The sequence below is a fragment of the Lampetra planeri genome, unplaced genomic scaffold (genome assembly GCF_965212315.1).
Source record: "Lampetra planeri unplaced genomic scaffold, kcLamPlan1.2.h2 scaffold_2166, whole genome shotgun sequence".
NCBI classification, from domain to species: domain Eukaryota; kingdom Metazoa; phylum Chordata; class Hyperoartia; order Petromyzontiformes; family Petromyzontidae; genus Lampetra; species Lampetra planeri.
Genome location: NW_027614932.1, coordinates 1 through 14404, shown reverse-complemented (window position 1 = coordinate 14404; position 14404 = coordinate 1). Strand labels below are relative to the sequence as shown.

General features: G+C 43.5%; 2 protein-coding genes across 2 annotated transcripts; both read left to right on the top strand.

Annotated features, from left to right (window-relative positions):
• Positions 1–3324: 3324 nt before the first annotated feature.
• Positions 3325–6175, top strand: LOC144740448 (G-protein coupled receptor 157-like). The gene is made up of 4 exons (XM_078623298.1): positions 3325–3701; positions 5186–5399; positions 5536–5727; positions 5960–6175. Exons 1-4 carry the CDS (start codon positions 3325–3327, stop codon positions 6173–6175), a joined length of 999 nt encoding a protein of 332 aa, XP_078479424.1.
• Positions 6176–9060: 2885 nt separating this feature from the next.
• Positions 9061–12926, top strand: LOC144740447 (solute carrier family 2, facilitated glucose transporter member 5-like; the record flags this gene model as incomplete). Its single annotated transcript, XM_078623297.1, is given in 13 exon segments — positions 9061–9105; positions 9213–9311; positions 9385–9545; positions 9613–9629; positions 9632–9736; positions 9813–9965; positions 10078–10149; positions 10152–10202; positions 10549–10736; positions 10868–10978; positions 11089–11190; positions 12565–12640; positions 12799–12926. Coding segments are annotated over 13 exon segments (1308 nt in total), but the record flags the coding sequence as incomplete, so codon positions are not given.
• Positions 12927–14404: the final 1478 nt, after the last annotated feature.

Here is a 14404-nt window from a genome sequence, read left to right as displayed (position 1 = left end):
CTGATCACTATTACAGGAGGTGTACATTCCTGAACGTTTACATTCAGTTCAATTTCACTCCGACTTTGGCCACAAGAAGTGAAACAGGAAGGCAGCGATTCGTCAGAACGGCTTCACCCTGCCTGGGGCCTGACACACATTTGGTGGAAGCTGGTTCCTGCTCCTGCTGCAGTTTGTTGTGTGAAGCCGCGAGGAAACGAGTCACTCATTTAGAGCAGCAGAATGTTGTTTTCTCAGTCTTGTCTCAGGGATTACATCAACCCTGACGAGAACAAATTCCTGTCATGATGTGCTCGCTGAGGGCGGCGTTTTGGCTCCGCCACAAGGAGACAGGGATGCTGCATTGGATTTTAGTGACTGAGTGAAAGCGGGTCAAAAAGTGTCTCTGTGGACGCCGCTAGTGTCTGGAAGATTCCGACAAGACAAACAAATGATCAATCAATGGTGTGCTGTGAACTCACATCACAGCGACACAAACAGTTTTCATTGAAGAGTCGATATTCATTGTCTGACATCAGATAAGGGCAGAATTCCCCAACCACCAGTCAAGCGTGGAAATCCCTGTTGCAAGGCCAGAATTACATGAGAAAATACAGCAAATGCAGACAGGAAGTGCTACAAATAGATTGATTTTAGCAGTATCTACACAGTAGTGACAGCACCCAGAGGAATATTTTCATCCTGATACCTCTCTCTCTTTTTCTCTCTCTCCAGTGACTGAATAGCTCTCGTATCCTTGTTGTCCTGTCAGCAAAGCAGAGTCCATGGGGACAGGACTGTATGGAATGGTCAGATGGCCCAAAATAGGACTGCAGCAACCGATAGCAAGGGGGGTTTGAGTTGATCTCCCTTAGGTAAACACACTCTCATCACGTGAACACACACATATAGATGCTCATACAATCAGATGAGAGGTGGCAAACGTAGCGTTGTGTTGCAAAATCATGAGTCATGGCGAGTCTATTCTTAGGTCGGGGGTGTTTGTGTTCGCCCGAGTTCTGTGCACTGAAAGTAATGCTGCACAAAAGGCAAGATGAGGATCAAGACTGTGTTCGGGAACAGGTTTTAGGTCACTGATTGGGCAACGGAGCGCAGCCAAGAGGAGAGGACGTCTTTTATTATTCATTTAAGGTTTCTAAAAAAGTGAATCCATCCAGATATAAATGTTTAATTTTGCATTTAAATTCACGTCCAAATACCTTCAGCCATTTGTCACTGATCATTCTTTCCTACTTCTCTTGTAGAGCCAGCAGAGAGCTCAGGACCACAATGGTACCAGTTTCAGTACGACATCAAACGTGAGTGGCGCCAAACTCACAGGTGAGGGGGCTAAAACCAGTGGAGGGACGGACGGATGTGGCTGCTGTGGGTGTTTCTTTGGCAGTGTCTTAGCTGGTTGTTGTGAGGAGTGAGAACGAAGCAATCAGCAAGTATACTGCCGCAGAAATTCTTCATAATAAGAAGCCCTGGGAAAAACAGTGACGGCAGAAAGACAGATTTGCAACAAACATGGAAAATGAAGGTTTGTACACGTGTGCAAGACTCAGCCGGAATGATTTAATGAGATTAATGAGAGCTGAGGCGCTTGATCAATTGAGAGCAAAGGTTCTCCTACATGTCCTTTATGATGCTCTGCTGCCATCTGGTGTCTGACTGACGATCAGCACACTTTTTGCCCTTGACACACTGGGACTTGTGTACACGTCAGAAAGCATGACTCGGCTCTCTTATTTTTTTCATTTATGTATGTTTTTCTTCTGTTTAAAAGTAGTTCATATCTATTTCCTTATTCATCAGCTCAGGGGTTTTGTCCCTGTGATTGTAGAAACTCAAATAAATAGAACATGAACAATCAGATTTGTGTCATGTTTGTTTTTGTGTTCATGCACTTTCTGACTTACAGAGTGTGTCTTGGATGCATCCAGATGTGACGTCATGTCCCTTAATCCCAGTGATCGTCAGGACTGTGATAATGCAGATGTATTCTCCTCAGGCTGCAGGAGAAACACAATGAGGCACTGCGCTGCTGCTGCTGCTGCTGCTGCTGCTGCTGCTGCAAACACAGGGGGGCTGCAGATTTTCTAGGCTGCAGCAGCAGCAGCTGTACAAGTCTGTGCTCAGCAAAGGTCACTGCCTTCTGACGTGCATTTGTTTTCTTCTTAATGCCTCTCACACTATTGATCTCTAATGATTGTCACATTGTTTAGTAAAGAATGCACGTAACAGTGCAAAGGGAACTAGGGAATTAGCTTTAATGCAAAAATTAGTCAAATTCGTTTTGAAATTATATTTGAAATCTGTCACAGTCTGTGTAGTATGGCATATCAGCAGCACAGTCACATGGCTTGGACATAAAATACTAAATATTTGGTCAGTTAACATCTGCAGTCATTTCAATTAACGTCATCTGAAGAGTTGAACATCTTTTCATCTTTTTTCATCTTCTCAACTTTCAATGTCACATGTGTTCCATGACTGTCACTGCCACCTTCAAGGCCAAATGGTTTGAGAAAGACTCATGGCACAACAAAGATAAAAAAAAACTTGGTGTAAGATACCTGGAAAATAAAGAAACCACGCAGCTCAGCGACTTCCCCACTGGTGCCTGGGAACTTCTTTCCAGTAATATTAGAACGCATATGGTGAACTACTTATTTGTTAGTTATTACGTATGATAGATAAACTATCTATTTATGAGTATGATTCAACGTGATATTCATTATTTCTGCCAGCCGTGTGTGCACTCGCCTTTCATAGAATTTGTTTAATAAGTTCATTATGTGAACCTTATGCTCACATAATGAACGTATGTGTCCTTGAAATCAAGCATCTTTGAACATTATTCTTTAATTCTCTTTCAAACAGGGACATTGGGTTTAATAATACAGCCTAATAAATGCATTAAACATTGATAAACACTGAATGTTTTTTTTAAAGTGAGACTCAAATCACAATGGTACAAAGAACTGAAAGACACAAGGAAATAAAGTGTGGTCGACAGAAACATTGTTTTAAAAGTTGCACATGGGGGAATCCATTAGTCTTCATAACTGTCTCAGTAAACTGACACTTGACCTCTTGGAAGTCATATTCAGACCGTTTTTATTTTTTGTTGATAATCATTTGTATTGTATTGTATTTGTGGTCCAATAAAAAATGCAGGAAGTGATGGGGGGTGGGGGGGGGGGGGGGGGGGGGGGGCTGAAGTTTTCTTTCTTCCCTAAACGTTCTCAAACCGAGCCGCTGACGCTAGCGGGTTTTAGGAACAACATGAGGAGCCGTCCGCCCGGTCCCCGCTGCGTTAGCACACACTGAGTCGTCCCGATGGAAACCGACAACCACACGGTGGTTTACCTGTCCGAGCAGGTGGTGGTGCTGGGCTCCTGCGCGCTGTCCTTCCTCGGCTCGTCCCTCATCATCCTCAGCTACGTGCTGCTCGCGGACCTGCGGACCACCCCGCGGAGGCTGCTGCTCTTCCTCTCCATGTCCGACTGGCTCTCCGCCACCTCTTATGCCTTCGGCGTTTGGAGAGTTTTCCGCAGCGACTCGGTGGACTGTATCGTCCAAGGAGCCCTTTCCACGTTCGCCAACACCAGCTCGTTTTTCTGGACGGTGGCCATCGCTGTTTACCTGTACGTGTTGATCGTCAGGTCGAGCCAAAGGACCGCCGACAGACTGGTGGTGTTCTTCCACCTGGTCAGGTAACTACTTGTCTGTTGATGCTAAGCTAACGCTAGCAGTTAACTGGAAAACTCGTGCAGGGCCGTAACAAGAACATCTCGGCTCCTAGCTGCCCCCCCCCCCCCCCCCCCCCAAACACCCAGAATATATAAATACAAATTCAAGACATTTCAGATTCATCTCTAAAGTAAATATATTTAAAATGATACAGCTAAGCCGAAGGTGCATGTGTTTGTACATGCTCCCAAAACGGTTAAAAAACAGTTAGCAGCTGTGAACCAAATGTCACATCAGTCATGCGAAAGTGCATCTGCTATTTATTTAAATTTTCTCACAGGGAACTTTTACCAATGGCTAATGAGTTGATGAGCTCATTTAGCACCATTTAAATTTTAAAATGAAAAAAGAGTTATAATGTCTGTAAGTAGCTCGTAGCTACGTGCACTATAACTTAATAACTAAGGTACCAGTCAAGAGCAGCACTGACTCAAAACAAATGCACTTTGAATTGTGAATGCAGATTATGTGTTTATTTATAAAGTGCAGACAAGAGATGGAAACATGTAAACAGCAACTGTTGTGGTACAAATACTGGCAATAGTGTAAATCAGAACAAGTCACGTTTAGTTTGGGCTCTCTGCTCCACCTGTTGAAACGTTCTCATGCAAACTGTAAGCTAGAAAGGAGACAACGGAATTAGGTGTTGATATGGTCTTTTTAAATCATATTTAAGTTTAATTCATAATTAAAAATGAATTGTATGTCCCATGTAAATGGACTGATTTTCAGACATTGAGCTATTGACCAAATTAAATTACTCCAGATCATGTTGTCCAGAGTGATCACAATTGATCTTTGAGGACGGATAAAACAGGATTTGCCCCCTAAAGCAATGACAATGCACGATTTTAAAGTTTTTCAGTACTGATAAGAAACTGTACAGTATTCTAAGGTACACAAACAAGTTAAACAACTGTTGTTTATCGAATAACTGAAAGGTTGTGACACTGTTTTCATGTTGTCCGCAGAGATGTAAAAAGGGACTTGATTCACTGTGGTGTAGAGCTGATAACTACTCTGTTTTTGTAAATAAGCATTTTTCACCCCCAGGGTATGCTGCACCGCCTGGTTTGTCCTCCTTTTTCTGTTTTTGTGAATTCTCAAATGATCCACAACAGCACTATTCATGGAGGCCTGTGTGCAAACAAACAGTCGCATTTATAACGTTGATCTACATGCTGCGGTGAAAACTGCTGTTTCTAAAAAAGGAAAAAACATTTAGTATTTCCCATATTAAGAAAAGATCTTATCTGCTGTGTCACAAGTCCTGAGCACAAGCTCACTGATCACATGATGGCACACGTCTCTGCAGCGTTCATGGGTGTTGAACCCACGTTTTTTTGAACCCAAGTTTTCTATATAAAGCTTGTGGAGATGTTGAAAGAAAGGATGCTGACCTTTGAGGAAGTGATGCTTGTTCCTCTCCGCCCTCTGCTCTCTCCAGCTGGGGCGTTCCTCTGGCCATCACTGTCGCAGCCGTGTGCCTGAACAAAATTGGCTACAATGCCTCAGAGGTGTCGGTGGGCTGGTGCTGGGTCAGGATCCATGCTCCTGACCGGGTCCTCTGGATGCTGCTGACAGGGAAGATCTGGGAGTTCCTGGCTTATGTCACCCTCCCTGTCCTCTACATCATGATCAAGAAACACATCCACACAGCGGTGAGGCTGTCAGGCGGTCAGACGCTTATAACACTAGTTGGAATCATGGGCTTTAGAACTCATGGGCTTTGGTTCCTGTTGTTATTTAACAGATATAAAACCTGTCATGAACTCCAATGGTCTCTGTCTGACGCAGCATGCTGCCCTGTCTGAGTACCGTCCCATCCTGGCCTACAGGGCGCCATCACACTCCGTCTCCATGGCTGATATAAAGCTCACACTCATCCCCATTATCTTCATTAGCCTGCGCATCTGGAGCACAGTGCGCTTCATTCTGCTGCTGGCAGGATCCTCAGCCAGACTGAACCCGGTGCTGGTGACTCTGCATGTGAGATCTGCTATTCACTCCACTCTTGACCTCAGTGTAAATCATCATCATAGTCATTCACACAAATGAGTATGTCATCGTTAAACTTATGATTTGTCACTCTGGTGTCAGTTTCATATCATTTCACTTCTTAATCTCACGTTTGTCCTCGCAATTGTACACAATCTGATGCTTGTTATCGTACATGCTGCTACACATCTTACGTCTTATGTCTTCTTTCTAAACCCAACAGGGAATTGGAAACACCTCACAGGGAGCTGCCAACTGTATCATGTTTGTACTGTTTACTCAGCCGGTTCGGACACGTCTTTGTGCTGCACTCTGCTGCTGCTGCTGCTGCTGCTGCAAGTGCAGAAGAGAAGAGCAGCAGCACTCACCTGACGCCCCCCGGAGGCTGCTGCCCGAACAGGACACCTGCACCCACAGAAACGAGGACAGCACCAGCTGAGGCTGGTAGATCAGAGTGTTTGCACTGGACGTTTGCACTTCACATCCACGACAGAAGGTTGGAGGATCAGTAGGTGTGTGCTCATATGCTATCACACCAAGAGGTGGAGACAACGCTGTCTGACACTCGCCAGGCTTGGACGAGACCTTTTGACTGTTGACTGTTACACAATGAACGTGTCCCTCGTGAATACTGTGGTCTCACTTTCAGCTTTAAACATTGTCTTCTGTTTGCATTTCAAAAAAATGATACACCTGGTTTAGAGAGAAATACTCAGTATTCATGTTTTATGACGTAACACCAACCGACATGGACCTGAAAGTGCTCTCTCACTACGTGAATTAAACATAATAAATCTGATGTTTTGTTTTCTCAAACTGTACTACGACACTTAAATGTGTAAACTTATTTTATTGTAACTATTTTAATTATAACAGATCAAAAGTTTAACCTCAAAAAGTCTCAAAAGACTGAGGTTAAACCATGAGATCATTTTTCAGAATTTTGGTTTTAGGTGTTTTTGTGAGTATTTTACAAATTTGAAATAAACAAATAAAAACAATTATAGTTGTAAGTTCAATTAAATTTAAGTCGTCTGACTAAACGTACACTGTAAGAAAAGATTTCTCATGAGATGTCCGTTCTGTGTTTTGGAAGTTCTAAAGTTACCTCCATGCATCGGTCCTTTGTTTCCTCTTTTAGCCTCATCTGACAACTGCGGAAGCGGATAAGAGTTTGACGTGTCACCAAGATAAACATCATCTCTGGTCAGGATGTATGAGCGACCATCACATGCCTTCTTCCTTCCTTCCTCCTTGAAACCTGAGTCTTTCCCATGAGCCTCACTTCTTCTTTGACCCCTGCTGCTGTTGGCTCCTGTCTGCCCGACTTAGCTACCCACTGAATACCAACGAGGGATCTGAACCCACTGAACTTCGCAGGACTCACCTGCCTTCAGCCGCAATGTCACTTCCTATCATCTCTCAATACAAAACGCTTGGTGATGAAAAGCTGTTAAATAAGCATTTATTATTTTAAAGGAGACATTTTTGTTTCTTCATGTTAAGGAAGTTAAAGGTCATTCTTGGATTTATGAGTCCCGTGTTTAGGATTGGTTGAAGAGAATATAAGCTCTATATGAAGAATGTGAAGCTCATATCAGCCCCTCACCACGTGTGTGTGTGTGTGTGTGAGTGTGTGTTCCTGGAGCGGCGAGCTAATTAACTGGACGTTGTGTGCCCTAGTGGGTAATGAGCCTTTAAATCAGGTCAGACACGTCTTCTTATGAGAGCAGAGCCGTTTGTTTCTTTACTTATTTCTAGTACATGCAGCTTTATTTCTGTTTTTACAGAAAACATTTTCAGTATGGGTACACAGTTTTTACGAGCAAAAATGTTTATCTTGCGTATTATTTAACCTGGTGTTGATGCATTGCTGCAGTGCAGACGTCACGCCGGATGGCCTGCCTGAGAAAATGGAGGAGGGATGACGGTGGAGGCTGATGACATCCAAAATGGCCAAGTTAACAGTTTTTTGTCCTTGGTGACCAACACGTTCTGTGTTTCCTGCAGGGAACAATCCATTGTGTCCATTTTGAGATTTGGCTGACATTGAAATGACTCCTGTACGTGAGAACACTTAAGGAAAGCGTTTGTGTTCTCTCTGCTGCTGGATCCATGCCCACTTCATTTATTCCGTTAAAAAGGACCACAGGTCTCCACTGTGTTATGTATTAACTTCACAGCACTGTCTGTTCATGTGACTCTCAAACATGTTGTCAGCCAGTGGTGATGGACAAGAGGACACAGCTGTGGGACATCACTGACAATAATAGCTATTTATACACGAGCAACAAAATATTCAGGTTGTCCTGTGTGTCAATCATCTATTTCAAATATATACTGTATATATTATATAATATTGTCCAACAAAGTCACAGGATGGGGATAAGTCAACCAGACATGGAGGATGAGACTTCATTTCACTGTGGTGCTGTTATCAAGCAATGAAGGTTCTGCTCCTCATCCAACCTCACGACACACAAGTTCTATGTTGTATATCACTTTTAATCGCCTTTGTTTCTGCAGTGCTCGTAATTCAGATCTGAATATCATTGCCTGTGTTATGTCTTCACTTCTTCAGCCTCACTCATCTGTCCCCCGTCATCCAGAAATAGACACATGGGGTTTTTGTACTGCACTCTATACATACTGTTACAAGTGAAGCATTGTGTTCCTACTAATCACCAGATGTAAGGATGGTACACAATCACATCATCATTCTTTCACAAAGGAATTCCCATTAAATCAAATCACAATTGTCATCCATGCCTAAATAGTGCCATTTACCATCGCTGTTTTGAATCTGAAATTCCTTTTCTCAACATCTCAGATTTCTTTCTCCAAAATGTCGCTGAAGCAAATAACTGCTAGTTTGAAGAGCGCCATCATTTCACCAACTGAGTCAGAATTAGCAAAGTAAGAAGCAATGCAACATCTAACAAACAAAAGGAGCCATTAAAAACTGTCTTTGTACAATGATCATCACTTTGAATTGTCATTTGGTTTTTTTTTGTACTGTCGTGTTGTCAGCAACACGTTCCCATTTGGATGATAAATGAACATCAGACCGTCAGTTGCAGCTATAGATTTCAAACATAGAACCAATGCAAGAGACAGAACGGTGCAATAAAAGTATCTAGATATTATCATTCATTATCAACAGGTCATTTCATTTAAAACCTAAAGAGGCATCGTCAGCATGAAAAAGATAAACAGCTGCTACGCTGTCCGACCTGGCGTCCAAAGGGCAGACAGAATCCCGTGGTGCACTTTAACAGCATGCACTGTTATTCCTGCTGAAAGTGACAACAGGCGCAAACAGCCATGGCAGAGGATGAGAAATGGGTAAAACCCGTGGAGAGGAGAGGGGTGAGTTACACACACTTCACGTTTGAAGACACTGTTGGTCTGTGATAAATGGTGTAGTCACACTCTAAACAGAAGCTTCGTGCTGTTTACAATAACGTTCCTGGCAGAGATTAACTGTGGTCCTGGCACTGGCAACGTTCATATCTGCATTTGGCTCATCCTTCCAGTACGGTTATAATGTGGCTGTGATCAACTCTCCATCGCCGGTAATCAACAGCGACACTAACAGTTTGAAGTCCTGTTGATCTGTTTCTGTCAGCTCTGTTCTGCTCTCTCCAGTTCATGCAGCACTTCTTCAACAGCACATACCTGAAGCGTTACGGCCAACCAATGGAGGAGAACCTCCTCACGCTGCTCTGGTCACTGACGGTGTCCATGTACCCACTAGGGGGCTTCTTCGGCTCGCTGATGGTGGCTCCGCTGGTCAACAACCTGGGGAGGTAATAATGTCCCAAGAGGAGCCGTGTCACATTCAACTCAGTGAAAAGTGTTTGTTTGGCTCAACAGAAAGGGCACCCTTCTCTTCACAACATCTTCTCCATCGTCCCTGCGGTGATGATGGGAGTCAGCGAGATGGCAGCATCATATGAGATCATCATTGTTGCCAGATTCATCGTTGGTATCTGCGCAGGTCGATGAAACTGCTTGAAAAGTCAAGATGAATGCAAGTTCCTATGAATGCATCTGATGTGTATCACTTTCTACAGGTCTGTCATCCAACGTAGTGCCCATGTATCTGGGTGAACTCTCCCCCAAAAACCTGCGAGGAGCAATTGGCATCGTACCACAGCTCTTCATCACCATTGGCATCCTCAGTGCCCAAGTACTGGGCATCAGAAACGTACTGGGCCACAGCACAGGTGTCACAGTAGTATTCATGGGTTGAATGATCAAAAAAACGACCCCAATAAAGCTGGTGAAGACGGGACCTTCTCGTTTGGTCTTGAAAAGTGGTGTTCCCTCTCTGTCCAGGCTGGACTCTCATGCTGGGCTTGACCGGAGTTCCCGCACTGATTGAGCTGCTGCTGCTGCCGTTCTTTCCAGAGAGCCCAGGTACTCGCTCATCCAGAGGGGAAACGAGGCTGCAGCGAAGAGAGGTGAGAAAACACATGGATGCTAGACGGTAAAAGAGAAAGAACACAGCAAGAAGGTGCCCTGCTTAGATACTTGGTTCCTGTTCCTGTTTTCCTGTTACTTTCACTTCCTCCCAGCTCCAAAAGCCAGGTTAATTGACTATTCTACATGTGCATGAGTGTGAATGGCTGTCTGTCTTTACATGTTAGCCCTTGCAATCAAGTGACAATTCGTCTGGGTTGTTTCCTGCCGTTTGTCCATTGACAGCTGGGATCAACTCCAGCGTTGACTGCAATCCCTTGGTAGGACCGAGCAAAGGATGACAAACAAATTCCTATAAACTGTCCTTTCATAATCACCTCTCCTCAGCTCTGCAGCGCCTGCGTGGCTGGGATGATGTCAGTGAAGAGCTGTCAGAGATGCGTCTAGAGGACCAGTCAGAAAAGGCTGAGGGGCACTTATCCGTGGTCTCCTTGCTGTCCCAGCGCTCCCTTCGCTGGCAGCTGGTCTCCATCATCATCATGAACATGGGCCAGCAGCTGTCAGGGGTCAATGCGGTGAGATGTGCCTGTCCACACGGCCCTAAGTATTTTACCACACCACCTCTGATGTATAATTTCAATGAAGAGTCTTCACATGAACACTCAGGAACACTGAACATGAGTCTTGTTTCATTTCTCTGTCCCAGATCTACTACTATGCAGATCGTATATATGCCACAGCAGGAGTCAAGCAGAATGATATCCAGTATGTCACTGTGGGAACAGGTGCCGTCAATGTCTTCATGACCATAGCGGCAGTAAGTAATGTGATATAATTATATATCACAAACAATGACTACTACAATGCTTAAACCACAAAGAATAATGATGCAAGAAGAATAATATTAAAGCATTAAACTGTCACAAGGTCTTTATCGTGGAGGCTGCAGGACGACGATTACTCCTCCTCACTGGCTTTGGGATTTGCTGTGGAGCCTGTGTGCTTCTCACTGTCGCCCTCAACTTCCAGGTATGACGATCACATGACCAACCCCCTCTAAATGATAATCTGCTGCCATCTAGTGGGACTTTATTCAACTCCATTGTCCTCTTATTATTATTCATACGCTCATTCATCTCCTTCCACTTATTTCGGTTACGGGTCGTGGTCATGCTGGATCTGATCCCAGCTGTCAACGGGTGGACAGCTGGGTTCATAGGGCCACATGAAGGACAGACAACCATTCACACTCACACTCACACCTAGGGACAATTTGGAGTGACACATTAACCTCACCATGCTTTTGGAGGTGGGAGGAAGCCGGAGTACCCAGCAAGAAGCCATACAGACACAGGGAGAGCAGCTCCACATAGAAAGAGCCTGTTGTTCTTATTATGTCTTGATTAATGCCTGAGGTCTTGATTGATGTTTGAGAAACCTCAGCTCTGACACTAGTATATCGGAAAATCTGTATCAGATAAAAAAAAATGACATTAAATAATGGGGCAGTGAGTGGAATGTGGTTTTCACAGAATCAAAAGGAATTTTACGCTTGTTTTTTTTTTTTTTTTTTACTGGGTGTGTGAATTCTCTATAAGTGTGAGTCACAAGCAGAAGTGAAATGAGAGGTTACTTTGACAAAAAGCAGGCAGAGGTCATCCACAGATGGAGAAGCAGGCAACAGAGACAAGTACAGATTGACTGGCCTTTGTTTTACTCCAGAAACTGACGTATCAGCGTGTGACAGTGAAATGTGTGAATGGGTGACTGACACCAGCAGAGCAAAGAAATTCACAGAATACCGATCTGTCATATTCCTATTGCTACATGACAAAATGTCCTCTGAAGAAAACAAGACCTGGCAGGAATGTACTGCAGAGCTGATGATGGAATGGTGAGCAGGTGTGTGTGAAAATCAGGTGAAATCTGAAAGGTGGGAACACGCTGTGAACTGCCACAGGGCAAGGAGGGAATGAAAAGATGCCAGGATTAGTGTGTGTGTCAGCTCGTAGAAAATGTTATTGAGTATCTGTCGCAATGACTGAAGGGATCGGCCCTTTAAAGCTTCATGTCACCTACTCAACCTTGAACATAAAAATGTGATGAGGACTTGATATTTCTTTGTGTGGACATCAGAGAAACGCCTACATCTTGACACATACTCATACCAAAGCCCTGAGTTGAAATGAGGAAAGCTGCATGTTCCTCATGTCAGGGTACTGAACTGAATTCAAACAAATTCGATTTATATCAGTTAACATGACACTGAAACGCTGTCTTCATGTCTAGATTAACAATCTCAGACTTTTTTAATAAACCTGCTTTCTGGAACAGGCCTGAGGCACCTCCATCCCTGTTCTTGTACCAAAGCCCCCAGTGATTATGGCGGTTTTGTATTGACAGGAAAGTGTGACCTGGATGCCCTTCGTGAGCATTGCATGTGTCATCGTCTACGTCACAGGACACGCCATTGGACCCAGTGAGTTCATCGGTTGTTTATGAGCACTGACCTCCATTCTCTGAAGTGTTGTTTGGACGTCCCTGGACATGTAATGATATATATTGTTGTGACACTGTGCACCTGAAGAGTGATGACATGACTGAAGTGTTTTGGCTGACAACACACGTTCTCCGCAGGTCCCATTCCTTATGTGGTCACCACTGAGATGTTCAGGCAGTCGGCCAGGCCCGCTGCCTTTATGGTGGCCGGCTCCGTCCACTGGCTCTCCAACTTCACAGTTGGCTTGGTCTTCCCTTTCCTGGAGGTCAGTACGTCATCATTATAACACTGAAACATAAAGAAACATTTAAAACAAGTTGTTCACTTCAACAGGAATCAAACCCAATTTGTTTCAAATCATTCCTACGGAAGATGATTAGGGCCGCGTATAAATAAGAAAAATGGAGTGAGATCAAACGTAAAAATTGATTCTAATTTGTAAGAAAAAAAGTCAATATTCTGAGATGTTAAATAAGATGATAAACAGTGTTATTTTTATATTGGTCAGCTGTTAGTTTATTGAAATTGAATGTTTTCTTTGAGATCTAGATATTTAATTCACAATAGCTCAATGTCCGAGTACAACTGCAGCCGTAACAGGCTACAGCTGTAAATGTAAATATTCTATTTCATAGAACATGACACAAACAAAGATAATACACATTAATATCTATCACTAATATCAAAATTCTTTTTATTTCATTTTTATTATCATCTAAAAAATAAAAACAATAATACATACACATGGAATAATGAGTGAAATGAATCACTACACAAACAATTATCACTCGACTCCACAGTTCCCATGAACTGAACACCACTTTTGAATGGCGTCTCTTTAACTGCCCCTCTGCACCGTACACACCTGTTCACACATGATGTATTTTAGAGGAAACTTGAGTGGAGTTTTACAGCACCAGAAACAACGGCCTGGAACTGTTGGTATGGATGTCATGGCAGCAGGAAAAGCAAAGCTGATAGCAGGTTGACGTCAGAAGAGAAAAAGAGAAAGATGCTGCTCGCCACTCAGTGGGGGTAACGGCAGCCGTCAGCTCTTTACTGCAGCTTAAGCTCAGCTTCACTGATGTGATGACTCAGCAGTTTTTCCCATCAAATCATTAATAATAGAATGCGTCAGCCTGTTGTAATTGCCACTGGGGCCAATAGGGGGCACGGTTACTTTGCAAAAACACGTATTTAACGCAAATGTCAAGGTTGTATTTTTTTCAGCTTTTGAGTCTCTCGCTCGTCATAATTTACAGCTAAATATCAATGTGACCTCCAGTGACCAAATACTCTGTCAAGGAACAACCAGCCAGGAACTACATTTGACTCAAATCTCAACAGCAGTATTTGTTAATTCTACGTGTCATGTTTTCATCTTTGCAAACACATGGCGGGATAGTTTCCGGATTTATTAGTCGGAGTTCTCCAATCCTAACACCCTCCCCCAAAAAACTGGCATTAGTCTGTATTTACTGATGGCATTTTTGTCATTTTGCCTGCTCTAAAATGACAATGACTTGTAATTTCATGGACAAATATTTTGCTCCTCTCATGTTTACCCGGTCCCAAGTGTTTATCATAAAGCCAGAAGGCAAACGAGGGAGGAATGTGTTTAAGGAACAGTCCTGAAAAGGACATAAGAATAAATGTAGTGCACGCATCACTTTTCCTTATTTGCCATTTATAACCTTTAATCCAAAGGACATGCTGATCACATCCCCTGTCTCCCCTCAGAGC

What these genes read in the sequence shown, in the direction of transcription:
- LOC144740448 (XM_078623298.1), top strand. Translation starts at nt 3,325, where the DNA reads ATGGAAACCGACAACCACACGGTGGTTTACCTGTCCGAGCAGGTGGTG. An exon ending in GTGTTCTTCCACCTGGTCAG is followed by an intron (nt 3,702 to 5,185) that starts GTAACTACTTGT and finishes TGCTCTCTCCAG; the next exon opens with CTGGGGCGTTCCTCTGGCCA. An exon ending in CGGTGCTGGTGACTCTGCAT is followed by an intron (nt 5,728 to 5,959) that starts GTGAGATCTGCT and finishes TAAACCCAACAG; the next exon opens with GGAATTGGAAACACCTCACA.